Consider the following 23,904-nt stretch of genomic DNA (forward strand, 5'->3'; position numbering starts at 1 on the left):
TCTACAGGAGAATCAGTCATTTTAGCTTAAAGGATACCTATGGGCTAAAAATGAAGGGTTCAAAAAAAGATATTCCATGCAAATGGTAACCAAAAAAGAGCCAGGGTAGCTGTATCTACTATATTCACATACAAAGAATAAAACTAAACTATTTTATACCACTCACAAAAATTAATTTGAAATGGATTAAAGACTTAAATGTAATATCTAAAACCATAAAACTTCTAGAATAAAAATTGAAAAAAAAAGCTCCTTGATACTGGTCTTGGTAATGATTTTTTTTCAATACAATACTGGAAGTACAAGAAACAAATTCAAAAGTAAACAAGTGACACTACATCAAAGTAAACATCTTCTGCACGGATCTGAACAGCGAGGATTGATTTGTGCCCTCCTATATGAAATGGCTGCACAGAACATTAAAATTAAAAAAATTTTAAACCCTGCATAGCATAAACAAATCAATGAAATGTTATACTTAAAAACCTATAGAATGGGTAAAATATCCACCAACCATATATGTGATATGGAATTCACATCCAAAATATATAAGGAACTCATTCAATAGCAAACAACAACAACAAAACCCCAAATAATCTGATTTTAAAATGGGCAAATAACCTGAACGGACATTTTTTGTAAGATTGGTCAGAGGGTAGGTACAAAGAATTTCTGGGCTAATGTACAGCATGGTAACTATCAGGTAACAACACTGTACTGTATACTTGACAGTGGCTAAGAGAGTAAATCCTAAATGTTCTTTCCCCCCAAATAAGTATGGTAACTATGAGAGGTGAGGGATGGGCTACCTAATTTTACTGCGATAATCATTTTGCCACACACACGTGCACACACACAAAATCATCACATTGTACATCTTACACTTACACAGTGTTATATGCCAATTACAACTTCCAAAGCTAGAAAAAAAATAAAGGTAACTCAAGTGTTTGTACAGAAGAGACATAATATGACTTAAGGGGAAGGTTTCAGGGATTGGGTAAATAAGGTGAAGGGATTAAGAAGTACAAATAGGTAGTTAGAAAATAGGCAAGAGGATGTAAAGTACAGCATAGGAAATATAGTCAATAATATCAAGCTATGCATGGTGCCAGGTGGGTACTAGAAATAGCAGGGGCAGGGAACACTTTGTAAAGATATGACTGTAACCACTATGCTGTACACCTGAAACTAATATGAAATAATATTGAATGTAAACTAAAAAAAAAAAAGACCTTTAAAAAATTGAATAGATTTTAACATAATCTCTTTTTAAAAGCTGTGACAAACTGTTTTGACATGTAAAATGTGATAATTTTTACATGTTCTGTTCACATTTTAATGAATTTACCATCTTACCTGATTCACTTTCCAAGCTTCCTTCCTCATCTGACAAAACTAACCTGAAGTAAAAACCAAAACAATAATGCAAAGATTTTGGTTAAAATACATTTGGAACTCATATTCCACAGTTTTCTATATATTTTAAAAAATTTTTTAAACTGGTCCAGTGGATCTCTTAAAATCTCACTTAGACAAATTCTGCTTCTTCTTTAGATCTACGCAGACTGCGAACATAATCCTTCACCCTTTATTCATTCAGTAAAAATCTACTGAGCGTTGGCAAAGCACCAGGTACCGTGTTCAGCTTTGTAGGCACATGCTAGCACTGTATTACAGAGAACCTCTATCACCAAAGCTGCTGAGTGATATTTGCAAAAGAAGACACATTTGCCTAAAATATTTTCAACCAATACTAATTTTGAATATATCATCTAGCTGGTATAAAAGTTAAAAAGTGAGACAAAGATGCCTTGGCCGGGTTAGCTCAGTTGGTTAGAGCATCATCCCCTATGCAGGTTGCGGGTTCCATCTCCAGTCAGGGCACGTATATGAATCAACCAATGAACGCAGAAATAAGAAGAACAACCAATCAATGCTTCTCTCTCTCTCCCCCTTCTCTCTCTCTCTCTCAGAAAAGAAAGAAAAAAATGAGTCAAAGAAATTGAACTCAGGTTTAGTCACTATTCCTGGAATTTAGCCTCAAAATTCTAGCATTGAAAGTTGTTTTTAGTATGTTTTTTTAATAAAGCAATGCAGTATTTATTTGCAAATACAAAAACAGGCCTAAAAAGCAAACACATATTCATGACTTAAGAGTGAAATTTCCAATGACAGTATACAGACATGGTTTTTTAAACAACTTGAGTGGAAGTGAAGGTGAAGTGCTTTGGAATCTGTTCATTCAAAAGGTAGCTCTCATAATGCTGAAGATACAAGAGAAGATTTTGAATAAAAATTTCATGAAATGTGATCACGGAAAAAAATTACTAAATATGTTTAAAGTAATGATTTCAAATGTCAATGTAAAACTAAGTTTAATTTATAACTATACATTTGATTATTTAACCTACATCCTAAAACATATATATATATATGTAAGTTAGACCAAAAAAAAATGTGTCTGCATTTCCCCACAGAGAAAAGAAATGTTTATATTGCAGATCCCCTTCAACTCCACAATATATGGTTTATAATTGTTTGGGCCTTATTTCTGGGTTCGTTATTATACTCAGTGCAATCTGGTTAAAATGAGACATAAGTGGCAGCTCTGAAAGGAAAACAAAGGTGAGCTGTAATAAAAGGGAAACAGGCAACATGAAGGATGTGTACAGCAAGAGCCTCTGCTCTCGGGTGACCAGGCCTAGGCCCAACTGTGTTGTTTTGAAGATTGATTTTCAATAGCTTCTGTTCTCAAAGCTGCTAGCACCTGTCCCTTTCTTTTTCAAGCTGCCCCTTCTGGGATTCACTACATAGGATCTCTTACTACAAGGCTGTCTCCCCCTAAGCTACAGAATTTGTAGTTATCACCCCAATCTGTTCTGCACTCCAGTCATTGACTTTGCCTGCCATGTTAAAAATGGGAGGGGAAAAAATAAGACTTCAAAACAAATTTTTAATATTAATTGGAAGAATGACAGGAGTAAGTATTCATTAAGCCAGAGAAGATGCAACTCTTTCCAAATATACAATGATATCCAGGAGTTCCATACTATGATACATAACTTTTGCCTGCTTACTTATTGAGGTTTTCAGTGAGTGAATTGTTTTCTATTTGCTGTTCTTTGTGGTCTTCAGTAAGCTTGCTTGAAGTGTCTTGTAGTTGCTAAGGATAAGACATTCAGTGTTAAGGAAATGAAAAGAATCTATTCCTCTCTTTGTGCAAACAAAATGAGAATAAAAATTCTAAAGAACAAGGTAAAGTAGGACTAGTTCTGAAGTAGACAGTGAGAGATCTGGGAAGTGTATACTAATGTAATCTGAACTGAGCCCCGTGCCCTCGGAAACCACACACGCTGTAACGTGGGGTAGCCACAGCTTACAACTTGGTGATATTCCAAAGACTTACTGTGTGGAGCTAGCCTGTATTTTAAAAACAGCTCAAGATTTTTAACTTCAATTCTGAGCAAAAATTGGGTATTAAATTTGGCTAAATACATAGTATGCTATCCTGTGAAGTATTAATGTACAAAAATTGAAAAACAAAACATATACACAACAAAAAACAAAAACACTAATTCAAGGGTAACTATTAGACTGCAACATGCTATGTCAGAACATGACTTAAAAATCCACACTAATGCCCTAGCTAGTGTGGCTCAGTGGACTGAGTGCTGGCCTGTGAACCAAAAGGTCGCCAGTTCTATTCCCAGTCAGGGTACACGCCTGGGCTGTGGGCCAGGTCCCCAGCTGGGGGCCTGGGAGAGGCAGCTGATTGATGTGTTTCTCACACATCCATGTTTCTTTCTCTCTCTTTCTCCTTCTCTTCCCCTCTCTCTAAAAATAAATAAATAAAATCTTTAAAATAATCGATACTAAACCTCAGGAATGTACAGCTGCAAGACATGAATCCATCACAGGTACCACATCTAGCTTAAACAAGTCCAGCAACATTTTCAAGGTCTACTTGAAAATAAGGCAGAATGATAAGTTTGAAGGTACTGAAACCTCACCTGCCAGAACAATTACCACAGTGCGACTCTGCAGAATAAGCCATATGCAAAGAAGGTGCACAGGAAGATACACAAATGTTAAAAGCATTATAATTGTAGGCTGAGAGTACCTCTTATGTGTAGGCGTTACAGAAAGAGCTGATACAATGCAGCAGTCTTGTCAGCTGCAATCACACATATATTACGACCAAACTGGTATAATTTTTGTATCATGAATCACATCTAAAACATGAATGTGAAAGTAAAGCAAGGAAATTTTTCTTTCTAAAATTTTCATGTAGGTAGCGTGGTCATTTATTTAAACACATGACCACTTTCCATCATCGCCTGTTCCTCCTAAGTTTTTCCTTTCCATAACCTTTTATCTCTTTGGCACTTTTTCTTTTCACATTCTCCCCCTTTAATTAGCCCCCTACTATTAGTGTTGCTAATAGCAACACTAAAAAGGGAAGTACAGAAAAATGACTGGCTAAAGGACTGCAGATTCTCAGCTGAAGGAGTGTAAAAAAAAATCCCCCAATATTTTGTAAATTTGAAATTAGGCTTAGCAAAACAGAGTTTCAGTGTTATTTCCCAAATGAAGTGTAACGTATATCTAACAAGATAACATGGACAGGAATGTACCTTGGTAGCCACAAAGTCACATGGATGAGCGCCACTGTAGGCCCCATGGATTTGGGACATCGTTCGAGCTGTTTTCTCCCAGAATCCAAGCAGTGTTCTCTGCAGAAAAAAGAAAGGTGACATGACAGTTCTGCTTCCTCTCCACGATTTTTTCAGTGCTATTTCTCCTCACTACTGTAGCAGGTGAACAGCTGCCAAATAATAATCAGGAACTAAAATCAATTTCCAAGTTAGGGAAACCAGAAAGTGCTGGAAATAGTAGCTCTGCCTAAGAGTTGGCTCCTGTGTCTGCATGCGTGTGTGCTATCTGTATACAGTACTGGAATGTGCACTGGAGCCAGCTACAGAGTAGCTGCAGCCAAGAGTGAAACTGGTGGATTAGAACGCCTTCTGAGGAATCCAAGAGAGAAATGTTGAAAAGCACAAGAATACCATATTTGTATTAGGAGTACGTGTAAATCTTTATTTTGGTACCTACATATAGTCTTTTATTAATTGGAGAAATGTAATATGTACCACTAAATTTGGTCTTTCATTTAGGTTTTGAGAAACCCTTACCCCAAAAATGTGTTCTCAAGCTAATTCAATTAATGGAACAGTTCCCTTGCTGCTTAAAGGTTCCTGTTCAAAGTGAGGCGGACGAATGGAGAGAATAAAGGAGAACTGAACTAACAGCTATCAAGTGCATCTTTTCTTGATTCTTAAATTCCACAGTATTGAAATGAATTAGGTAGATTTTTTAGAAGCAGCAGTGAATGTCCATTTCTTTTAGTTTATTATTCTTATGTAAATGCAGTTTATTCTCCTATTTTGTCATTCACAAATACATGTTAAAATCAGTACCTGCCACTTACTAAGATATACTTTATTCATTGTATGCTATTTATGTGTGATCTGGGGTACTAATATAAGCACAAGTGAGACTTTTGAGGTTAAAGTGACGTGGATGGCAACCTTGGCAGAATTAAAAAAAAAACAAAACACACAACCTAGAATTAGAAACTGTAGGTTTTTAAGCCCAATATTGCCATTTACTTTAAATCTCTTAGGTTTCACTTTCCTCATCCATAAAAGGACAGAAAAAATTAAAAATGTTGGGGCCACAGCATCTTTGCTTCAAATGAAATTATATGGAGAAGTTCAAGTGGAGTAGCAGTAGGTAAACCAGGGCTCTAGGCCTTCAATCCTGCCTCCTCAACATTCCCCTCCTCAGCCCTACACGGTCTCTAGGTCTCTCTTTCCTACGACACCAAAGAGAATATTGTGAAGCTACCAGAGTAGATGGTCCCCCAGGTCTTTTATAGTCTAGAATTCTATAATTTTCTGATTGTCGTACCCTCGGTAAGTCAATTTTAGCAAATCAAAGGAATCTGATCAGTTATACATTTTTAAAAATATCTTTTAGACAACTTTTAAAAAGGAACCTCACTGCTCATCTTTATCACAAGGACATGCTGACTATGAAGGTGGGTACCTGGTAGGTAGTGAGTGAATGAGATAACATATTGCAGCGACTAGCTCCAAGTAAGTCTACTTTCTGACAAACATCCATCTTCAACTTGTCAAAAGAAGCTTTGCTATTTCTCACTTGGATCTGTACCTGCAACCACAAAAATGTTCAGATTATGAATACATCATAAAGATTCATGATACACAGTTTCAGACACATGACATTATAATAAAGAAGACTAATTCCCTTTCTTGGCATTATTACTTCATGATTAATGGTGAAGATTTGGGCTATTTTTAGTAATTATATGAACTCTTGAGTTATACGAGTCTGCCATTCTCCCAGATTGTGCATCACCTGAATAAAACCTCTTTCCTTTTTTTCACCAGCATCTGCTTCATGAGTTTGGCTTTTGAGGTGATAGACACCTGTATACCCATTTTTGTTCGGTTACAAAAGATCTCCAAGCAGCCAAGAATTTATACTATAACATTTTTTTAAAAGCAGTCTGCTCTGCCCTGGCTGGGTGGCTCAGTTGGTTGGGGCATTGTCCCATACACCAAAAGGGTGCAGGTTCAATTCCCAGTCACGGCACATACCTAGGATGCAGGTTCAATCCTAGTCAGGGAGCATACAGGAGGCAACCCATCAGTGTTTCTCACATCGATGTTCCTCTCTCTCTCTTTTTCCTCTCCCTCTAAAATCAATAAACATATCCTTGCGTGAAGATTTTAAAAAAATAGTCGATCTTAATTAAGTTATTCTGTACAAGTTCAACAGGTTTATGTATCAAGAAAAGGAGGATGTATTGTCATACTTTTCTGAACTTTTCCATTTGCTTTAAGGTGTCTGGGTCCAGTTCTTGGGACACATCTTTCATCCACAGCAGAGCTCCTCTGTACTCTGTGCGTGCCTGCTCCATCCGGTTAACTGTCATCAAGGTGTCAGAGACTGCCCTGTGACTGAATGTTGTTACTTCTTGCCTAAGTCGAGACAGGGGAGTATACAGGGCCAATCTAATGGTAGAGAGGTAAAACTCAGAGAGATGTACATCCCATTTTAAAAAAAGCAACAACAACAAAGATTTAAAACAACCGTAAAGGATATTTGCTATCAAAATAAGTCTATAAATAGGGAATTATTAACATGCCTAAGAGCTTTAGAAAGCAAATAAGGATCATATAGACAACTTTGAATTGTTAATAAAGATGTGTCTATATCTTTCCCTTATTTTAGAAAACATATCATTTTTGCAATATTTTGGATGTTAATCCACATATTAATTACTTTTCAAGTAAATGTGCCATTTAGAAAAGAGTTCCATAGGTGAAAGAGATCCTGTATTTATAAGGCATTATCCTATAAATAGAAAGCCTTTTATTTGACAAATTTAGGAAAAACCTGGGTATAGAAAAGCAGATGAAATACTAGAGGAACTAATGAGGATCAGATTCTTAGCAGCTGAGGATGAGAACAAAAAAACGGAGTTAGGAAACACCAGTTAAACTCAGCTCCTTTGGTCAGCTTTTCACTAAGGGTCTTGTATTGAGTGTCTCAACTGCCTTAAAGATGGACTTTGGCATTGATGTGGTGTTTCAGAAGAAAACTACTTAAGTTATCAGTGGTCATTACAGGTCTGATAAGGCCTGTCCTGAAAATGCAAAGATTTTTGGCTGTATTTAATAATTGTAGGAAACTCTTTGCAGCAGGTGTCTTTAAGATAAAAAAACCTGTAAAATGATAAACGCAAAGTATGTAATTGAGAAGAAAAAATTTCCTCTGCTGAAAAAGTTCAAATGTACTCGTAGATAGTACTGTAGTCAAAAAAGTGAAAAATATATATCTATACATAGTCAAATTTTAGCTATGCTACGCCTCTGTTACATTAAACTCCTTGATGAATTTAAACATAGGCCTAAGGTACATTTCTAGAAACTAAGCAACTGAGAATGTCAATTTTTAAATAATTATTTAAAATACAAAACAAATGAGTTAGGCATCAAAACAATTACATACTGCAATATATGTCTCTTTTAACCCTCTACTGGAATGATACACTTAGGTGCACATATCAAAACCATCATATTGACTACAAATTTAAGGATGATGCAAAACTATGTAAACCTTTGCTTGGCTGAGGAGCAGAGTGCCTTGCCGGTGGCAGCCATCATTCTGCCAGCTTGTGATGTATCTCGCTCTGCTTGAAGCTTTAAAAAGATCCCTAGTTCGTTTTCTTCCTCTGATATAACTAGGAAAAAATTACAGTAGAGTTGTTTCATTTTATCATTTCTTTAAAACACACATATAACTAAAATTCTCACAGAAACAATTATCTGTACACAAGAATTACTTGAGGATGGGGGGTTGGGAAGAAAACATTTTAAAAATACAATTTCTGAGCTCAATCTCCAAAGATTCTGATTTTTTAGTTCAGAGGATCTGTTTTTATTTTTTATTTATTTATGTTTGTTTATTTTAAAATGTATTTTATTGATTATGCTATTACAGTTGCCCCAATTTCCCCCCTTTATTCTTCTCCTCCAGGCACACCCCCTCCCGCACACATTCCCCCACCTTAGTTCATGTCCATGGGTCATACATATAAGTTCTTTGGCTTCTACATTTCCTACACTATTCTTAGCCTATTTTCTACCTACCATTTATGCTACTTATTCCCTGTACCTTTTCCCCCATTCCCCACCTCCCCTTCCCCCTGATCATGTAATCTCCATTTTGTGATTCTCTTCCTGTTCTAGTTGTATGCTTAGTTCATTTTTGTTTTTGTTTTAGGTTTGGTTATGGATACTTGTGAGTTTATGGTCATTTTACTGTTCATATTTTTGACCATCTTCTTTTTCTAAGATAAATCTTTTTAACATTTCATATAATAAGGGCTGGGTGATGATGAACTCCTTTAACTTGACCTTATCTGGGAAGCACTTTATCTGCCCTTCTATTATAAATGATAGCTTTGCTGGATAGAGTCGTCTTGGATGTAGGTCCTTGCCTTTCATGGCTTGGAATACTTCTTTCCAGCCCCTTCTTGCCTGCAAGGTCTCTTTTGAGAAATCAGTTGACAGTCTTATGGGAACTCCTTTGTAGGTAACTGTCTTGAAACTTTCCTCTTGCTGCTTTTAAGATTCTCTCCTTATCTTTAATCTTGGATAATGTAATTATGATGTGCCTTGGTGTGTGCTTCCTTGAGTCCAGCTTCTTTGGGACTCTTGAGCTACCTGGACTTCCTGGAAGTCTATTTCCTTTGCCAGATTAGGGAAGTTCTCTTACATCATTTTAAAAAATAAGTTTTCAATTTCTTGTGAGCATCCTGATTACCAGTGTTTTGAACTGTGCATCTGATAGGTTGGCTATCTCTTTGTCACTTAGTTGTATTTTTTCTGGAGCTTTGATATGTTCTTTCATTTGGGTTTTTTTTGGGGGGGTTGTTTGGTTTTTTTGGTCTCAGTACAGCTGTTATTAGTAAGGGGCGGAGCCTTAGGTATTCATTGGGGCAGGGCAATCATGTCACTGTGTTGTGGCGCTGTACGTGGGGGAGGGGCCCAAGAAGGAACAATGCCGCTTATTCAACTCTCTTCAGTCACTTCCTCCCCTACCCACGAGCAACTTGGACCTTTCCAGTGCTGATTTCCAGGTATGTGGGTTTGTGTACATTATAGGACTCTGTGGGTCTCTCCAATGAACTCTCCTGTGAGGCTGGGAGTTTCTCCTGCTCCTGCAACCCCCACAGGTTTTTTCACTCAAGGTTTTGCGGCCTTATTTCCCTACGCTGGAACCCTGGGTTGTGTGGTCTGTCTTGCTCCCCAGTTGTTCCTCCCAGTTTCTCTGCACACATATGTGGAACCACATGTTCCACCAGCTGCCATCTCGCTCAGTCTGCCAGACACCTCCTTGCCGTGAGTCCTGTCTGCCCACCTGCCCATCTCTGCCCCTCCTAACAGTCTGGATGAATGTTTCTTCTTTAACTCCTTGGTTGTCAGACTTTCATATAGTTCGATTTTCTGGCAGTTCTGGTTGCTTTTTGTTTTTAAATTGGTTGTTGTCCTTCTTTTGGTTGTGTGAAGAGGCACAGTGTATCTATCTATGCCTCCTATTTATTTTTTTAAATAAGTATTCCTGATGGTTTGGACACAGTGAATCCATGGAACTCACTTTGAGGAAAATTAATCTTTAGTTTAAAAAAACCAAAAGAACAAGTAATATCACAAATGATGCATTTTCAAATGTGCAGAGATGCATTTTAGGATTTGCCTCTTACAAAGTAGTCATTTCCTATTAAATTTAACTTATTCTTTTCTTTAAAGATTTTATTTATTTATTTTCAGAGAGGAGGAAGGGAGGGAGAAAGAGAGGGAGAGAAACACCGATGTGTGAGAGAAACATCAACTGGTTGCCTCTTGCCTGCCCTGAAATGGGGATCTGGCCCGCAACCCAAGCCTGTGCCCTGACAGGGAATCAAACTGGCAACCTTTCAGTTGGTAGGCTGGCACTCAATCCACTGAGCCACATCAGCCAGGGCTAAATTTACCTTATAATTGACTCTCATCCTGGCTCAGTTTCCTGCGCTCAGGACCCCAGACCCACAGATGTCCACAATTTTGCTGCTGGAATCCTAAAACTTGTTGTGCGGCCCCTTACTACTCAAAGTGTGGGCCACAAACCAGTGTCAGTCCTGAACCACTTGTTACCAGCCTGTGGCAAGTACCAAAACTAAGAAATGTTTTAGAAACTTTTACTAATATGACTAAGTATTTTATTTTTAAAAATATATCTTATTGATTATGCTATTACAGTTGTCCTAATTTTTCCCCCTTTTCCCCCCTCTGCCTGGTACACCCATTCCCTCCTGCAATCCCTGCCCCCTTAGTTCATATCCATGGGTCATGCATATAAGTTCTTTAAACTTCTCTATTTTCTATACTGTTCCTAACATCCTCTATTTTGTATCTACCAATTTGTACTTAATCACTGCACCTTTTCCCTTGTTCTCCCCTCCTCCCTCCCAATTGATAACCCTCCAAATGATTTCCATATCTATTTCTGCTTGTTTGCTTATTTTGTTTTTTAGATTCAATTATTGATAGTTGTGAATTTATTGCCATTTTAGTGTTCATAGTTTTGATCTTCTTTTTCTTAGATAAGTCCCTTTAACATTTCACATAATAATGGCTTGGTGATGATGAACTCCTTTAGCTTTACCTCATCTGGGAAGCACTTTATCTGCCCTTCTATTCTAAATGATAGCTTTGCTGGATAGAGTAATCAAGGTTGTAGATCCTTGCTTTTCATCACTTTGAATACTTCTTTTTTTTAAAGATTTATTTATTTATTTTTAGAGAGAAGGGAAGAGAGGAGAGGGAGAGAAACATGGATGTGAGAGAGAAACATCAATTGGTTGCCTCTTGTACACGCCCTGACCAGGGACGGAACCCACAGCCCAGGCATGACGGGGAATCCAACTGGTGACCTTTCGCTTTGTGGGACAATACCAAACCAACTGAGCCAGACAGATCGAGGCTGATTATAATGTTTTGAGATTAATTTACATTCCTCAGCAGAAAAATCATGAATTGAGCAAATATTTACTGATACAAACTACATGTTAAACATCATTTCTAGGCTTTGAGGACCCAGATATAAACAAAACAAACAAGTTCCTTTCCATAAGGAGAACATATTATAGTGGTGGTAAGAAAAATATTGACAAAATATATAAAATGTTGAATATTGTTAAGTAGTCAAGAAAGTTATGAGAAAGAGGAATATTTCATTTTAGATATGGGGGTCTCACTAAAAAGACGATATTTGATCAAAAACCTAAGGGAAGTTAGAGAGCCTGCTGTGAAGATATGCCTAACAGTAAGATCAATATGGCTACAGAGGAGAGAGTTTTAGGAAATGAATGGTAACCAGGTTCAGAGAGGTGGCCACGTGCAGTAGGCCATTGCAACTAAAGAAAGAGATCTGAAAGACAAATACCATATGATGTTCACCTTTAACAGGAACCTAATCAACAAAACAAACAAGCAAGCAAAATATAACTAAAGACACTGAAATTGAGAAAAGGCTGACAGTGACCAGAGGGGAGAAGGGAGGGAATTTCAGGGGAAAAGGGTGAAGGGTTTGTAGGAACAACTATAAAGGACACATGGACAATAATGGGGTGGGGTGGGGTGGTGGAAACGGGAGGGAGGTAGGGAGGGCTGGGGGTCAGGCTGAGGTGGGGGGAAAAGGCAGAGAACTGTACTTGAATAACAATAAAATTAGGAATGAATGAATGAATGAATAAATAAATAAATAAGAATTGATGCAAAAAAAAAGGAAAAGTTTAGTTCCAACTTGAAGAGGTCAAGAAGAGAGAAGAACCCAGCAAGCAAAGGCAGGATACTGAGAAGGAATGACCAGTAGGAAGAACTCCAGGAAAGTATGGCGACTGGAAGCCAAGCAAAGAGAAGGAGAGAATAATCAACTGTGTTAAGTATTGTGATGAATCAAGTAAGATAAAGATGGAGAATTGGTCACTGGGTTCACTCTTCATGATCATGACAAGAGCAATTTGGTGGAGTGATAGGGATGAACACTTAACTGGAGTGAGTACAAAAGAAAGTGGAAGGATAGGAATAAAGGCTGTGCACACAGCCCTGGCCAGGTAGTTCAGTTGGTTAGAATGTCGTCCCGACATGCCACAGTCGTGGGTTCCATCCCTGGTCCAGGCACATATAAGAATCAACCAATGAATGCATAAATAAGTAGAAAACCAAATTGTTTTTCTCTCTTTCTCTCTATAAAATCAATTTTTTAAAAAGACTGCACTTACAGAAAATTATGTCAAAATTTTCTGTTAAAGGAGCAGAGGAATGGCATGGTAACTACAAGGGCAAAGGGGGGGTCAGAGAGTTTTTAAGTGTTGGAAGCAAATCTAGTTAAGATTCTGGGCAATAAAACTGAACTTAGCAAAATGAATCTGTCAGAGGACACTGGGGACTTTGAAAATAGGTCACTGTAAATATTTATATGTTGTTATAAGAAACTACTCACAAAACAGTTCAATAAACTATTTTTATATTAAGCATTTCATTGAAATATTTACATTAAATGGGAATTATAGGACATATATCTATGATTTCATACCATTGAGTCTTAGCTGATATTTCTCAGCTATCTTCAGGAGTTCAGTGCATGTCTCTTGAATGGAGTGAAAAACCTTTGAAATATAAATTTTATTAGGACAATTTATAGAACCATAAACAAATGCAAAGTATCTGTTATAAGCACTTCAAAAGCAGAACATTTTCTTGTATGTATTATGTCTATTTTTTCCTGGACTGTGATGTACTTCAGTTTTGGTTTTATTTCTGATATAGAAAGCACATTTAGATTTCTCCCATGATGTTTGGAAAAAATCATGATAAATACATGGGAGCTAATAAAAATTTATAACTGTAGAGTTTGTCCTCTCGTCAGCTTCAAGCTGTCTAAATAGCAAAAGGGTAAATCAGACATAATCTGCATCAAGCATTGCCCCCCCCCCCCCACCGACGAAGAGTATAGATAACCTTAGACTCTGTTAACTCTGACTCTGGCTTTTCTCCAATATTGGCCTAAGCAAACGAGGTCAGTGAATTCACCATAAAAATTAAATAATATATTACAATATCAAAAATAAGTTACTTGTAAACATTTCCATGTAATTCCTGTGTTACTACTATTGCTAATAGCTAATAGAAAAATCAATTATCCAGTATACTCCCATTTTAAAGTAAGAACATGAAAATTTGAGATTAGAACACATACACATGAGGTAACTCTTCACACATATCTATAAATTTAAGTTTTCCCAGAGAATTGGCTGGTATAGGTTTCAAGGTTCAGGCCTTCTTCTAACAAACTCCTATGCTCAAGAATTGCTATGAAACTTTAGTTCAAAAAGACCTTGGCACTGTGATATATTAAGTCCTAATCCTTTGATTATCAAATAAACTTTTTGCCCTGGATGGTGTGGCTCAGTGGATTGAGCACTGGACTATGAACCAAGGGGTTGCCAGTTCCATTCCCAGTCAGGGCACATGCCTGGGTTGTGGGCCAGGTCCCCAGTAGGGGGCAATCGAGAGACAACCATACACTGATGTTTCTTTCCCTCTCTTTCCTCTTCCCTTCCCCTCTCTAAAAGTAAATTAATAAAATATTTAAAAATAAATACATAAATTTCACAATATCACCATTAAGCCTGATCATCCTATCTCTGAAACACTTTTGCTACTACTTTGATGTTTGATTAGGACTAAGGAAGACTGATAACAGACACTAAAATCTAAATGGAGAGCAACCATCAATTTTCCATGTAAGTTTATATATGTTTCAACTGAACTTGGTATGTGCACTTGGTAACTTAAAAAGCTGTTTTAAATCCATATGGAAGAAGATTAGAGAAGAATACAAAAAGTGATAGTAGTACTATGGGAAAGTGATTATGGTTCATTTTTTCCATGGTCCTTGAAAGATTAATATACTATTGCTATTAATTTTTACAATGAAAATATTTTTTTTAGTTTTAATGAGGTATAATTTCACAAATAAGATTTTATTTATATGTTTTTAAAAGATTTTATTTATTTGTTTTTAGAGAGCAGGGAAGGGAGGGAGGAAGAGAAAAAAATATCAATGTGCATTTAAAGTGTATAACATAATGATTGATACAAGCATACAAACAATGAAAATATTCCTCGTTCTTAAAAAAATAGTACAAATGTGGGAGAAAGTTCTTGGTTGATGTCATATATTTGTCTAATGAACAAGCATAACACTAAAATATAAAATATGTCACCCACAGATTGCCTAATGATGTAAAACAATACAAAAATATCTACTTCTGGAGAATATGGGTGGGCACAGTGAAGAGTTCCCTTAGTGTTAAAGCATAAAATACTTATTTTAAAATACTTAAAATAAAGTCCCTTTATTTTTCCAACATTGGTCACTGAATCCTAAGAGGAATACTTTTCAAATAATATATCTATTTCCATACGTTTTAGGGCAATGACACAGTTTACTTATGATGAATGAAAATACTTAGTAGATCAAGCCCTATTTAATTAGACCTTTATTTAAATTTTTTTTTTTACCCTCACCTGTCAACATTTTTCATTGCTTTTAGAGAGAGAGGAAGGGAGAGGGAAAGGGAGAGAGAAACATTGATATGAGAGAGAAATATTGATTGGTTGCCTCCCTAGGCGCCATAACCAGGGATCAAACCCTCAACCCAAGCATGTGCTGTGACTAGGAATCAAATATGCAACTCTTCAGTTTTGGGGATGATGCTCCAACCAACTGGGCCACACCAACCAGGGTGACCTTTATTTTTAAGAATCCCAACAAATGATTATATTTCGAGCATAACAGAGCAACTGCTTGGAAATATTTGTGCAAGTTATCTTAAATTAGTACATGTACATGTAATTAGTAAATCTGCATTTAAATATCCAGACCTTTGCCCGGGTCTAGTGGTTCAGTTTGTTGGAGCATCATCCCATACACCTAAAGATTGCAGGTTTGATCCCCAGTCAGAGTGTGTATGGGAGGCAACCAATTGATATTTCTCTCTCACATGGGTGAGAGAAATATCACTTCCCCTCACCTCCTCTCTCTCTAAAAATCAATAAACATGTACTTAGGTGGGGATTTAATTAATTAATTAATTAATTAAAATCCAGACCTTTCATTTATATATATGAGAACTTTCCTCTAATTAGCTTAATTACTTAAAAGTTTAAAGTTGTTTCATGGTAATTATTCCTTTTAATTAAAATGAAAAGTAGCCAAAAATGCATTACGAAATACTTCAATAACTCTATCTCTTAATAACTGAAAAAAATTCTAACTTATTTCTGTGAGATGTAAGGCTTCACATAAATGTGGTAAAACTATTATATATAATGAGTATATGGTATCAATTATAAATATAATTAATTCATTAACATTTAGCTTAAAAACTATACTACTTATGCCAGAGAAATTAATTCACGATTTATCTAATTTATGAACACTAGTTCTGTCAGTTCTCAATTTTTGAGAATTATGACCTCCTATCCAGAAGATCTAAGAGATGGATATATTCTATTATCAAATTTGCATTTATCCCAATAAGTTCTTCAGTTTAAAAACTTGTCATAATCCCCCTTGTGGTCCCAAATAATAACCACTAATATGAAAGACACAGAATCCTCACATTTACCTCAAGTTTAGCATCCAGCTCCGCATCAGATGCCACCACATGCTCATCCTCCTTCTTTCCTGTGGCTTTGATGAAGACCTGTTTAGTTCTCCAGTATTTTTTTTGCATTCTGCTGACCACTGACTGGTCATCTTCTGCTCTAGGCTGCCCAGAGGAATCCATGGAGTGACTATAAGGAACAGACTAAAATTAAAGTTATGCTAAGCGAAATAAGCCACCCAGAAAAGGACACATACCATATCATGTCACTGCTATGTGGAGTCTCATGAACACACTGAACTACCAAGCACACTAGAGCCAGACTCAGATAGATAGCAAGCTGACAGCTCTGGGGGGCAGGGGAAGTTAGTGGGGAGAGCGACTGAGCAAAAAGGAAAACGGACTCATGGACATTGACAACAGTGTGGTGATTGCTGGGGAGAAGGGGATATAAGGGGGATAAATGGTAATGGAAAAATACAATAAAAATATTTTCAAGAACAAATATCTGCTTGGCCAATATTTAATCTAATTAAAAACTTAATAAATGCTAAATAGTATGTCAATGTTAATAGCTAAACATGCTAATATTTGCCCTATATGATATACTGGTAATAATTAAACCTGCACAAGTAACAGGCAAAAAGATTAATTATACTTAATTTCAGTTAGGTGACAAAGGTAATAAAACTGTTAATGATTTTGCAGTAATGGTTGGAAATAATTTTATTTTATCTGACCAATTTCTATTTGTAGACATTTATTAGTTTCTAATTTTGCTTTTGTAATAATACTGCAAAATGAACATGTACACACATCTTTGCATACCACTATCATTTCCTTAGGAAAAGTTCCTGTAGTTATAACTGCTATGTCAAAAGAATATATATTTAATAAATACTCTCAGACATGCAAAGATTCAAATACACACTCTTTAAAAATCACTCAAAGAAATACTTTAGTATCCAAAAAATAAAATCTTAGGTATATGGGAGATGTGTTATAAAGAATAGAGATGGAAATTGCAACCTATAAACTTAAAAATTAATGTTGAAGTGATTGTTCTCAATAAGGTTAACATGACTATATAAGGTTAACATGACTATATATAAGGAAAGGGAAATGTGAAAAGTGTTCCTTAAGGAGAAGTAAAAAAATAATAATAATAGTTTTAAAAGCCCAAATTACTCTAATAAATGGAAGATAGGAACAAAGGGAAGTACTACAGTATGTGACTCATTCATCATTTCCAGGGGAATCAATAGATACTAACGTATTCTTAATGTTGGTAAAGAAATAGAGATTCATTTTCTTTTTATTTTAAAGTAACTACTAATTAAATAAAAATAGAATGTCTAATTTATAAATTACTAGGGGCTAAACAAGAAAAACACCAGAAGGGTGGGAAAAACAGGAGTAATGCAACATAAAAAAACAGTATAAACCCAGATGACACAATAAGAACAATTATACTACTTAGTATGATAAATGCAAACTTCCTCTTAAACTCAAAGAACCTCAAATCATAGAAAACAGAAAACTATATCCAATGGTATGCTGTTTGGGATCCACCTAAAATAACAAACAGCATTATGCTGTTATAATGCATTAGACACAACAAATAGCATTATACTGTTTTGACACATAGTCTTGAGGGAAAACTTGCAGTTCATTTTTCTGCTTCAATTTCTTTCCGCTTTTGGTTGCTCTTGACTTGCTTTTGTTTCGTCTCCCTGCCCCTAGATTGTTATTAGTGTGAGGGTCAGTCGAATTGTATGACAAAGTACTGATCTCTTCTACTTTGTTGACTGCAGACTTAGGCCCAATCAGTTACAAGAACAAAATCTAGGGAGTATCAGGAGAGAATGTCTCTTCCCTACTTCAACTTCCATGCTGCTGTACCTCAAACAGTACTCTCCTGGCCTCTTTCCACTCCCTCACCATCTCCTTCATGGGGGGACAGAGTAAGTTATCTGACTGGATTTGAGAGTAGTAGACTTAGTCTTCTTTTTCCTCTCTGGAAGCTATCCTACCTGCAGAGGGTGCACATTCCCTAGCAAGAGGAGGACGGTAGCTGGGGGATAAATCTGCAAAAAATGAGATTTGCACAATTTTGGGTTTTTGACTGAGGGCAGTGCTAAACCGATCTGCTTCCATGGTGGGTAGGTTGAGCAGAAAGCCAAATGGTGTGAGATATTAGATGATAGAGTTCAAGGTTAGAAACTACCAGAAATTTAGGAAAAATATTCTGGAAGGGAGGCAGCCAAAGAGGAGGAGCTCCCCAAAATCTACATACAAAGTCCTCCCAAGATCTGTGCTGATCATGAGGTGAAGGAGGGGACCCCAAGGGTCCTGGCAGAAAATCAGCCACTGAAAACTGAAGTAATACCTGATTTAAAAAACTATACTACAAGGCCACTGTAATCAAAACAGCCTGGTACTGGCATAAGAACAGGCACAAAGATCAATGGAACAGAATAGAGAGCCCAGAAATAAACCCATGTCTCCATGATCAATTAATATGTGACAAAGGGGGTACCAGTACACAATGGAGAAAAAATAGCCTCTTCAATAAATGGTGTTGGGAGAACTGGACTGGTACATGCAAAAAGAAAAAAAGAAACTTGACCACCAACTTATACCATACACGAGAATAAACTCAAAATGGTTAAAAGACCAGATAAGTCTTGAAGCCTAGTGAAATTATTAGGGACTACTGATAATAAAAGACAGACTATCAAGTCATGGATTGAGAACCTGCCCCTAAGGAAAAAGGACTCATGGACAACAATGAGGTGATTGCTGGGGGGAGGGGTTATAAGGGGACTAAATGGTAATGGAAAAAAATATAATAAAGATTAAATTTTAAAAAAGAGAGAACCTGCTCAAAGTGCTCTAAAGGATACATTATATAAACTATCAGCTGTAATATTAGGCTAGAATGACATCCAGGTTATAAACATGAACCCTTTCAGATAGGTAACCTTAATTGTTGTTTAGCCAAACATGGTTTGGTTACTGAGTTGTTACTGAGATACTAGAACCATTACAGGACTAGAGGAGTTAAAATTTACAAATATACTGAGACAGCAGAATAGTGCAGAACTAAATTAGCTGAAATTTCCACAGTCCCAATTAGAAAGTCAGTTTCAAGCACATATTAAATAAATGTCAGCTTTGTTCTAAGTGCTATACTCGGCATTGTAATCATACCAATAAGACATTGATACAATAAAATTAAATTAAATGCACACATGTGTTTATCTACAACAGAAAGACTATGGCAGTTACCACCATCCCATTATAGACTTGAAAATCTTATACTAAGCAGGTAAGTTGCCTGCAGAGAGGCTACCACATCAACCTATTATTCTCATAAAAGAACTAAAGCCTAATCATTTTTCAAAAAGAATTCAAAAGTATATGAAAGGTAAAGTCTTAGAGAGGACTTAAGATATTTAAAAGTTCCCGATAATCTTAGTACTACTACTTACTAACATAATTATATTATACTTGTAGTATCCTTGACAGTTTTAAAAACATTTTTACACATTTTATTTCCTTTGATCCTTATGATAACCCCGAAAGCTAGAAATGGCAGATTTTTTTTATTCCAGTTTTATAGAAGATACTGCTGAGGTTCTGTAAAATTAAGGTAAATTTCTCAAGGATACACATACATTAAGAACATCTTGATACTTAGCACACATACAGGTCTTCCGACTCCAAAGGCAGTGTTCTTTTTCATTTTCGAAGGTGGTAAAAATGTGATTAAAGTTGTCTTCTGTTTTATAGTCAGTTTACTTAAACATACAATATTAGTTTTCTAATTTTAACTCACAGGGGGTTTTTTGCGAATTATCCATCTTTTTTTTTCAATTTTTAAATTATTTTATTGTTGTTCAAGTACAGTTGTCTTCATTTTCTCCCCACCCCTCTACCCTACCCCAGCCAAACCCATAGGTTTTTAAGAATTAGGTACATAAAAAGGGTGTTACTTATAAGAATGAAAATAATAAGAAAAGTCATTAACAAAGTTAATGTCTACATTGCAAACCACATTTGAATTTCTAGTTAAAAGAAGATTTTTATGTAAGTCTATAATTTTAGTAGTCAGCATAATTTTAGTCTGTAAAGAAGAGGCTATATAAAGAAGACAAATTAGATCTTTTTCCCATCAAAATTATATGGTTTAGGATTATCATCTACTTTTCAGACTTTCTGACAATTTTAAGAATTTATTGGAAATATAATTAATTTACTTATACCACTTTAGTCATATTGTTTCATAAAGAATACAAGGTCTATCCAGAAGGTATCCAGCCACTATAATATGAAAAATAGAGACATTTATTGAAGAAAATAGAAGATACAAGAAACATTGTACATAGGACAATGATGCCTCAGTCCCCTTCACAGTAGGCACCTTGGGACCTCACACAGTTCTCCCAATGGCCAGCAGCTGCCCTGTAGTATTTTCCTTGAATCTCATCGACAGTTCAAATTCTCTCTGCTTTCAAAGGTGATTTTAGTTTTGGGAAAAGCCAGAAGTCACAGGGCAGCAAATCTGGGCTATAGAGGGGCTGAGTCACCTGGGTGATTTGACGTTTCACCAAAAAACTCTGCATGAGACATGATGCATGAGTTGGCATGTTGTGATGAAGCTGTCAATCACCGGTTGCTCATAGCTGCAGCCTTCTGAATCATCTGAATAATTTCCACAGAGAAATGTTCAAGCTTAACGCAAAATTCGATGCAGATTCGTTGCTCTACTCAGTCACTTTGAATGTGATAGCCACACAGTACACATGCTCATTCAACAGCATCTACCTCCCTCACTGAATACTAAAGTGCAATCATCATTGTTCATGCATGCACATTCCAGTCCACTCTTCTTGCCTGCCAGGTTACATCGATGTCAGGCAAACCATTATTATTATATTAACAATGGTTGGACTTTTTCCAGACAGACCTCATATATGAGTAGCATATAAAATAGATTATTAAAAAATAAGACTTGAAAAATGTTGAGGAAAATAAGTAAAACCATTCAAAATATAAACAGTGTATTAGGAACTTGACAGGTGTGACTCAGTGGGCTGCAAACCAAAAGGTTGCAGGTTCAATTCCCTATTAGGACACATGTCTGGGTTGCAGGCTCGGTCCCTGGTTGTGGGTGTGAGAGAGGCAACTGATCGATGTTTTTCTCTCACAACATCAGTGTTTCTCTCCCTCTTTCTTTCTCCCTCCCCTGCCTCTCTAAAAATAAATAAATACAATCTTTTTTTTTAAATCCTTTAAAAAGTTTAAAAAATGTATTGTGGAGAGGAAATGAACTAAAGAAAATATTATATTATCCTTTTGAAAGTGGCTGAAAAATGTATTTCAAATGTTTTTGATACTTGAAAGTAGCAAATACTAAATTCTTATGTTAAAATGATATTAAAACTAATTCCCCATGAAACTTTAGAATTATATTTCTGACTTTATTGCAAATTTCAGGCCAGTACCTCTCCTAATCCTCTGCCATACCCAATGTACCCAAGTGCAAAGTCAGTCATATTTTTAGGATCAAATGGGATAGTGTGCAAAATTGCTTTGAAAAATATAAAGTTGTATACAAGATATTATTTTTTAAATTGTATTACTTATAGCCTACAAATAAGTAAGAATGTATAGGATATAAATTTTAAAATCTAAGGCTCAATATTGAGAATAACCTGGAAGAGAAAGAACTGGCCCTTTCAAATACTAAAATACATTACAAGAGTGCCCTATTGAAAATGTGGATTAACCACGTACACTCACCAGACTTAAATAACAGTAAAGGTAAAAAGTAATCTAAAAACTAAAAGTATAGACAGAATAAGTATACTGAAGTATATTGACCCAAGCAAATGAAAGACTTCAATAGCTTTCTGAAGACAGCACATGAAATAGTAACCTAAGGAACTAATACAGAAATGCTAATAAGAAGTGAGTCATTACTCCTTGGAATATCTGAAAGACTCACCATTTGGAAGTGGAAGGAGGATTCATTGAAGTTTGTGTAAAGCTGGCTGGAACCTGAGACCCCTCCCAAATCTGTGTCACTCAATGGAGGTTGAAGAAATTGAATCAGGAAAGCTCTGGACTTGGCACACCAACACAGCAGAGGGCTTGGCCTGAAAACAAAATGATTAATTGAAAGTCTAATGTCTAGTTCTCTTTTGTTCACCAGTAGCAAAGCATTCACACACACACACACACACACACACACACACTATACCTACACTTCTCAGAAAAGACTGGAACATTCTTTTCTCTGAAAAATATTAAAAGCTCCAGAGAAAAGGAGTATGTCATTTGGACATTCTAAATAGTGATTTTTCAACCTTTTGCATCTCAGGGCATACATAAAGTAATTACTAATATTCTATTGCACACCAAAAAATATATTTTCTGTCAGTCTGACAAAAAAAATAGGTATAGTTTTGATTCATTCACACCAGATGGCTATAGTTGTGTTTGGCTGTTGTCATTTTCTTATTTGACTGTCTAAGGGAAAAGAGGTCAGTGTCCCTGAATAAATAGTCAGGTATTGTATGTTTTAAAATTTTTGCAGCACACAAGTTGAAATTTGCTGTTCTAAAAGGATGAATTCTTGCCCTGGATGGTGTGGCTCACTTGGTTGGAGCACTGTTCTATAATATCAATGCTCCAACCAAGCGTGGGTTCAACTCCTGGTCAGAGCATATGCCTGGGTTGCGGTTCGGTCCTGGTCAGGGGGCATACAAGATGCAACCAATCGATGTTACTCTCTCACATCCATGTTTCTCTCCTTCTCTCCCCCTTGGGTGAGGATAAAAAATAAATAAAAATAAAAATAAAGGGATGAATCCTTGCCTATTCACAGTAGAGCAAAACTCACCAGTAGACAAGCTCACTCATACACACAAAGCTTCCAATTAGCTTTTTATAGTCTTATATGAGACCCAAAGATCACCAGATATCTGAGGAAAGACTCCATCAAGAAAGACTTCTGAACTAAACCAACAAATAGAAGAAATAATAGTTGAAAGGAAAGAAAGACAATACAGGGAGCAAAACAAAACATAACCCTCTAACATCCTCAGAGGGATAAGTAAAGACACTGCTTCTGTGAGGGGAAAACACAGATTATTACTTAGAAAGCAATAAAAAAAAGAATAAGAAAGAACCTTTGGGCAAAAAATAGTATAGCTGACATTTAAAAATTTTCAATAAAAGAGTTGAAAAATAAAAAAAAAACATTCTCAGAAAGTAGAACCATAAAAAGGGTAAGAGAATAAGAGATGATCAAGGAAGTCCAATATTTGACTAAAGATTATTCTAAAGATTGCCTAAGGGAAGAAGTAATTGAAATTTTCCTATAACTGAAGGACACAAGTCTTTATATAAAAAGACCATGAAAGTTTTAAGAGAAAAAGATCACAAACAGAGTATTGGGAGTCAGAATAAAAGCAGATTTCTCAGATGGAAGACAAAACCCAGCCCAGAAGAGCAAAGAAAAGAAGGCACAAGATGACAGCTGCACAGAACAAGCTGCCCACATTCAAGTAGAAGATGAAAGA

At 36.1% G+C, this 23,904-nt stretch overlaps 1 protein-coding gene across 2 annotated transcripts in view; it reads right to left on the bottom strand.

Annotated features, from left to right (window-relative positions):
• Positions 1 to 23,904, bottom strand: part of ICA1L (islet cell autoantigen 1 like) — a 46,454-nt gene that overhangs the window by 14,765 nt on the left and 7,785 nt on the right. The window contains exons 2-10 of one of the 2 annotated variants that reach the window (XM_024564219.3): positions 22,326 to 22,476; positions 16,334 to 16,502; positions 13,234 to 13,306; positions 8,212 to 8,335; positions 6,905 to 7,103; positions 6,112 to 6,237; positions 4,638 to 4,736; positions 3,081 to 3,166; positions 1,360 to 1,403 (exon numbers count right to left, since the gene is read on the bottom strand). In XM_024564219.3, coding sequence (XP_024419987.2) covers positions 1,360 to 1,403; positions 3,081 to 3,166; positions 4,638 to 4,736; positions 6,112 to 6,237; positions 6,905 to 7,103; positions 8,212 to 8,335; positions 13,234 to 13,306; positions 16,334 to 16,502; positions 22,326 to 22,351 — 946 coding nt within the window. In that variant the 5' untranslated portion in view covers positions 22,352 to 22,476. Of the gene's footprint in view, positions 1 to 1,359; positions 1,404 to 3,080; positions 3,167 to 4,637; positions 4,737 to 6,111; positions 6,238 to 6,904; positions 7,104 to 8,211; positions 8,336 to 13,233; positions 13,307 to 16,333; positions 16,517 to 22,325; positions 22,477 to 23,904 lie in introns of both variants that reach the window. The other variant, XM_045198293.2, reaches the window with a different exon arrangement.

This window comes from Desmodus rotundus, chromosome 2 (assembly GCF_022682495.2).
Source record: "Desmodus rotundus isolate HL8 chromosome 2, HLdesRot8A.1, whole genome shotgun sequence".
NCBI lineage: Eukaryota > Metazoa > Chordata > Mammalia > Chiroptera > Phyllostomidae > Desmodus > Desmodus rotundus.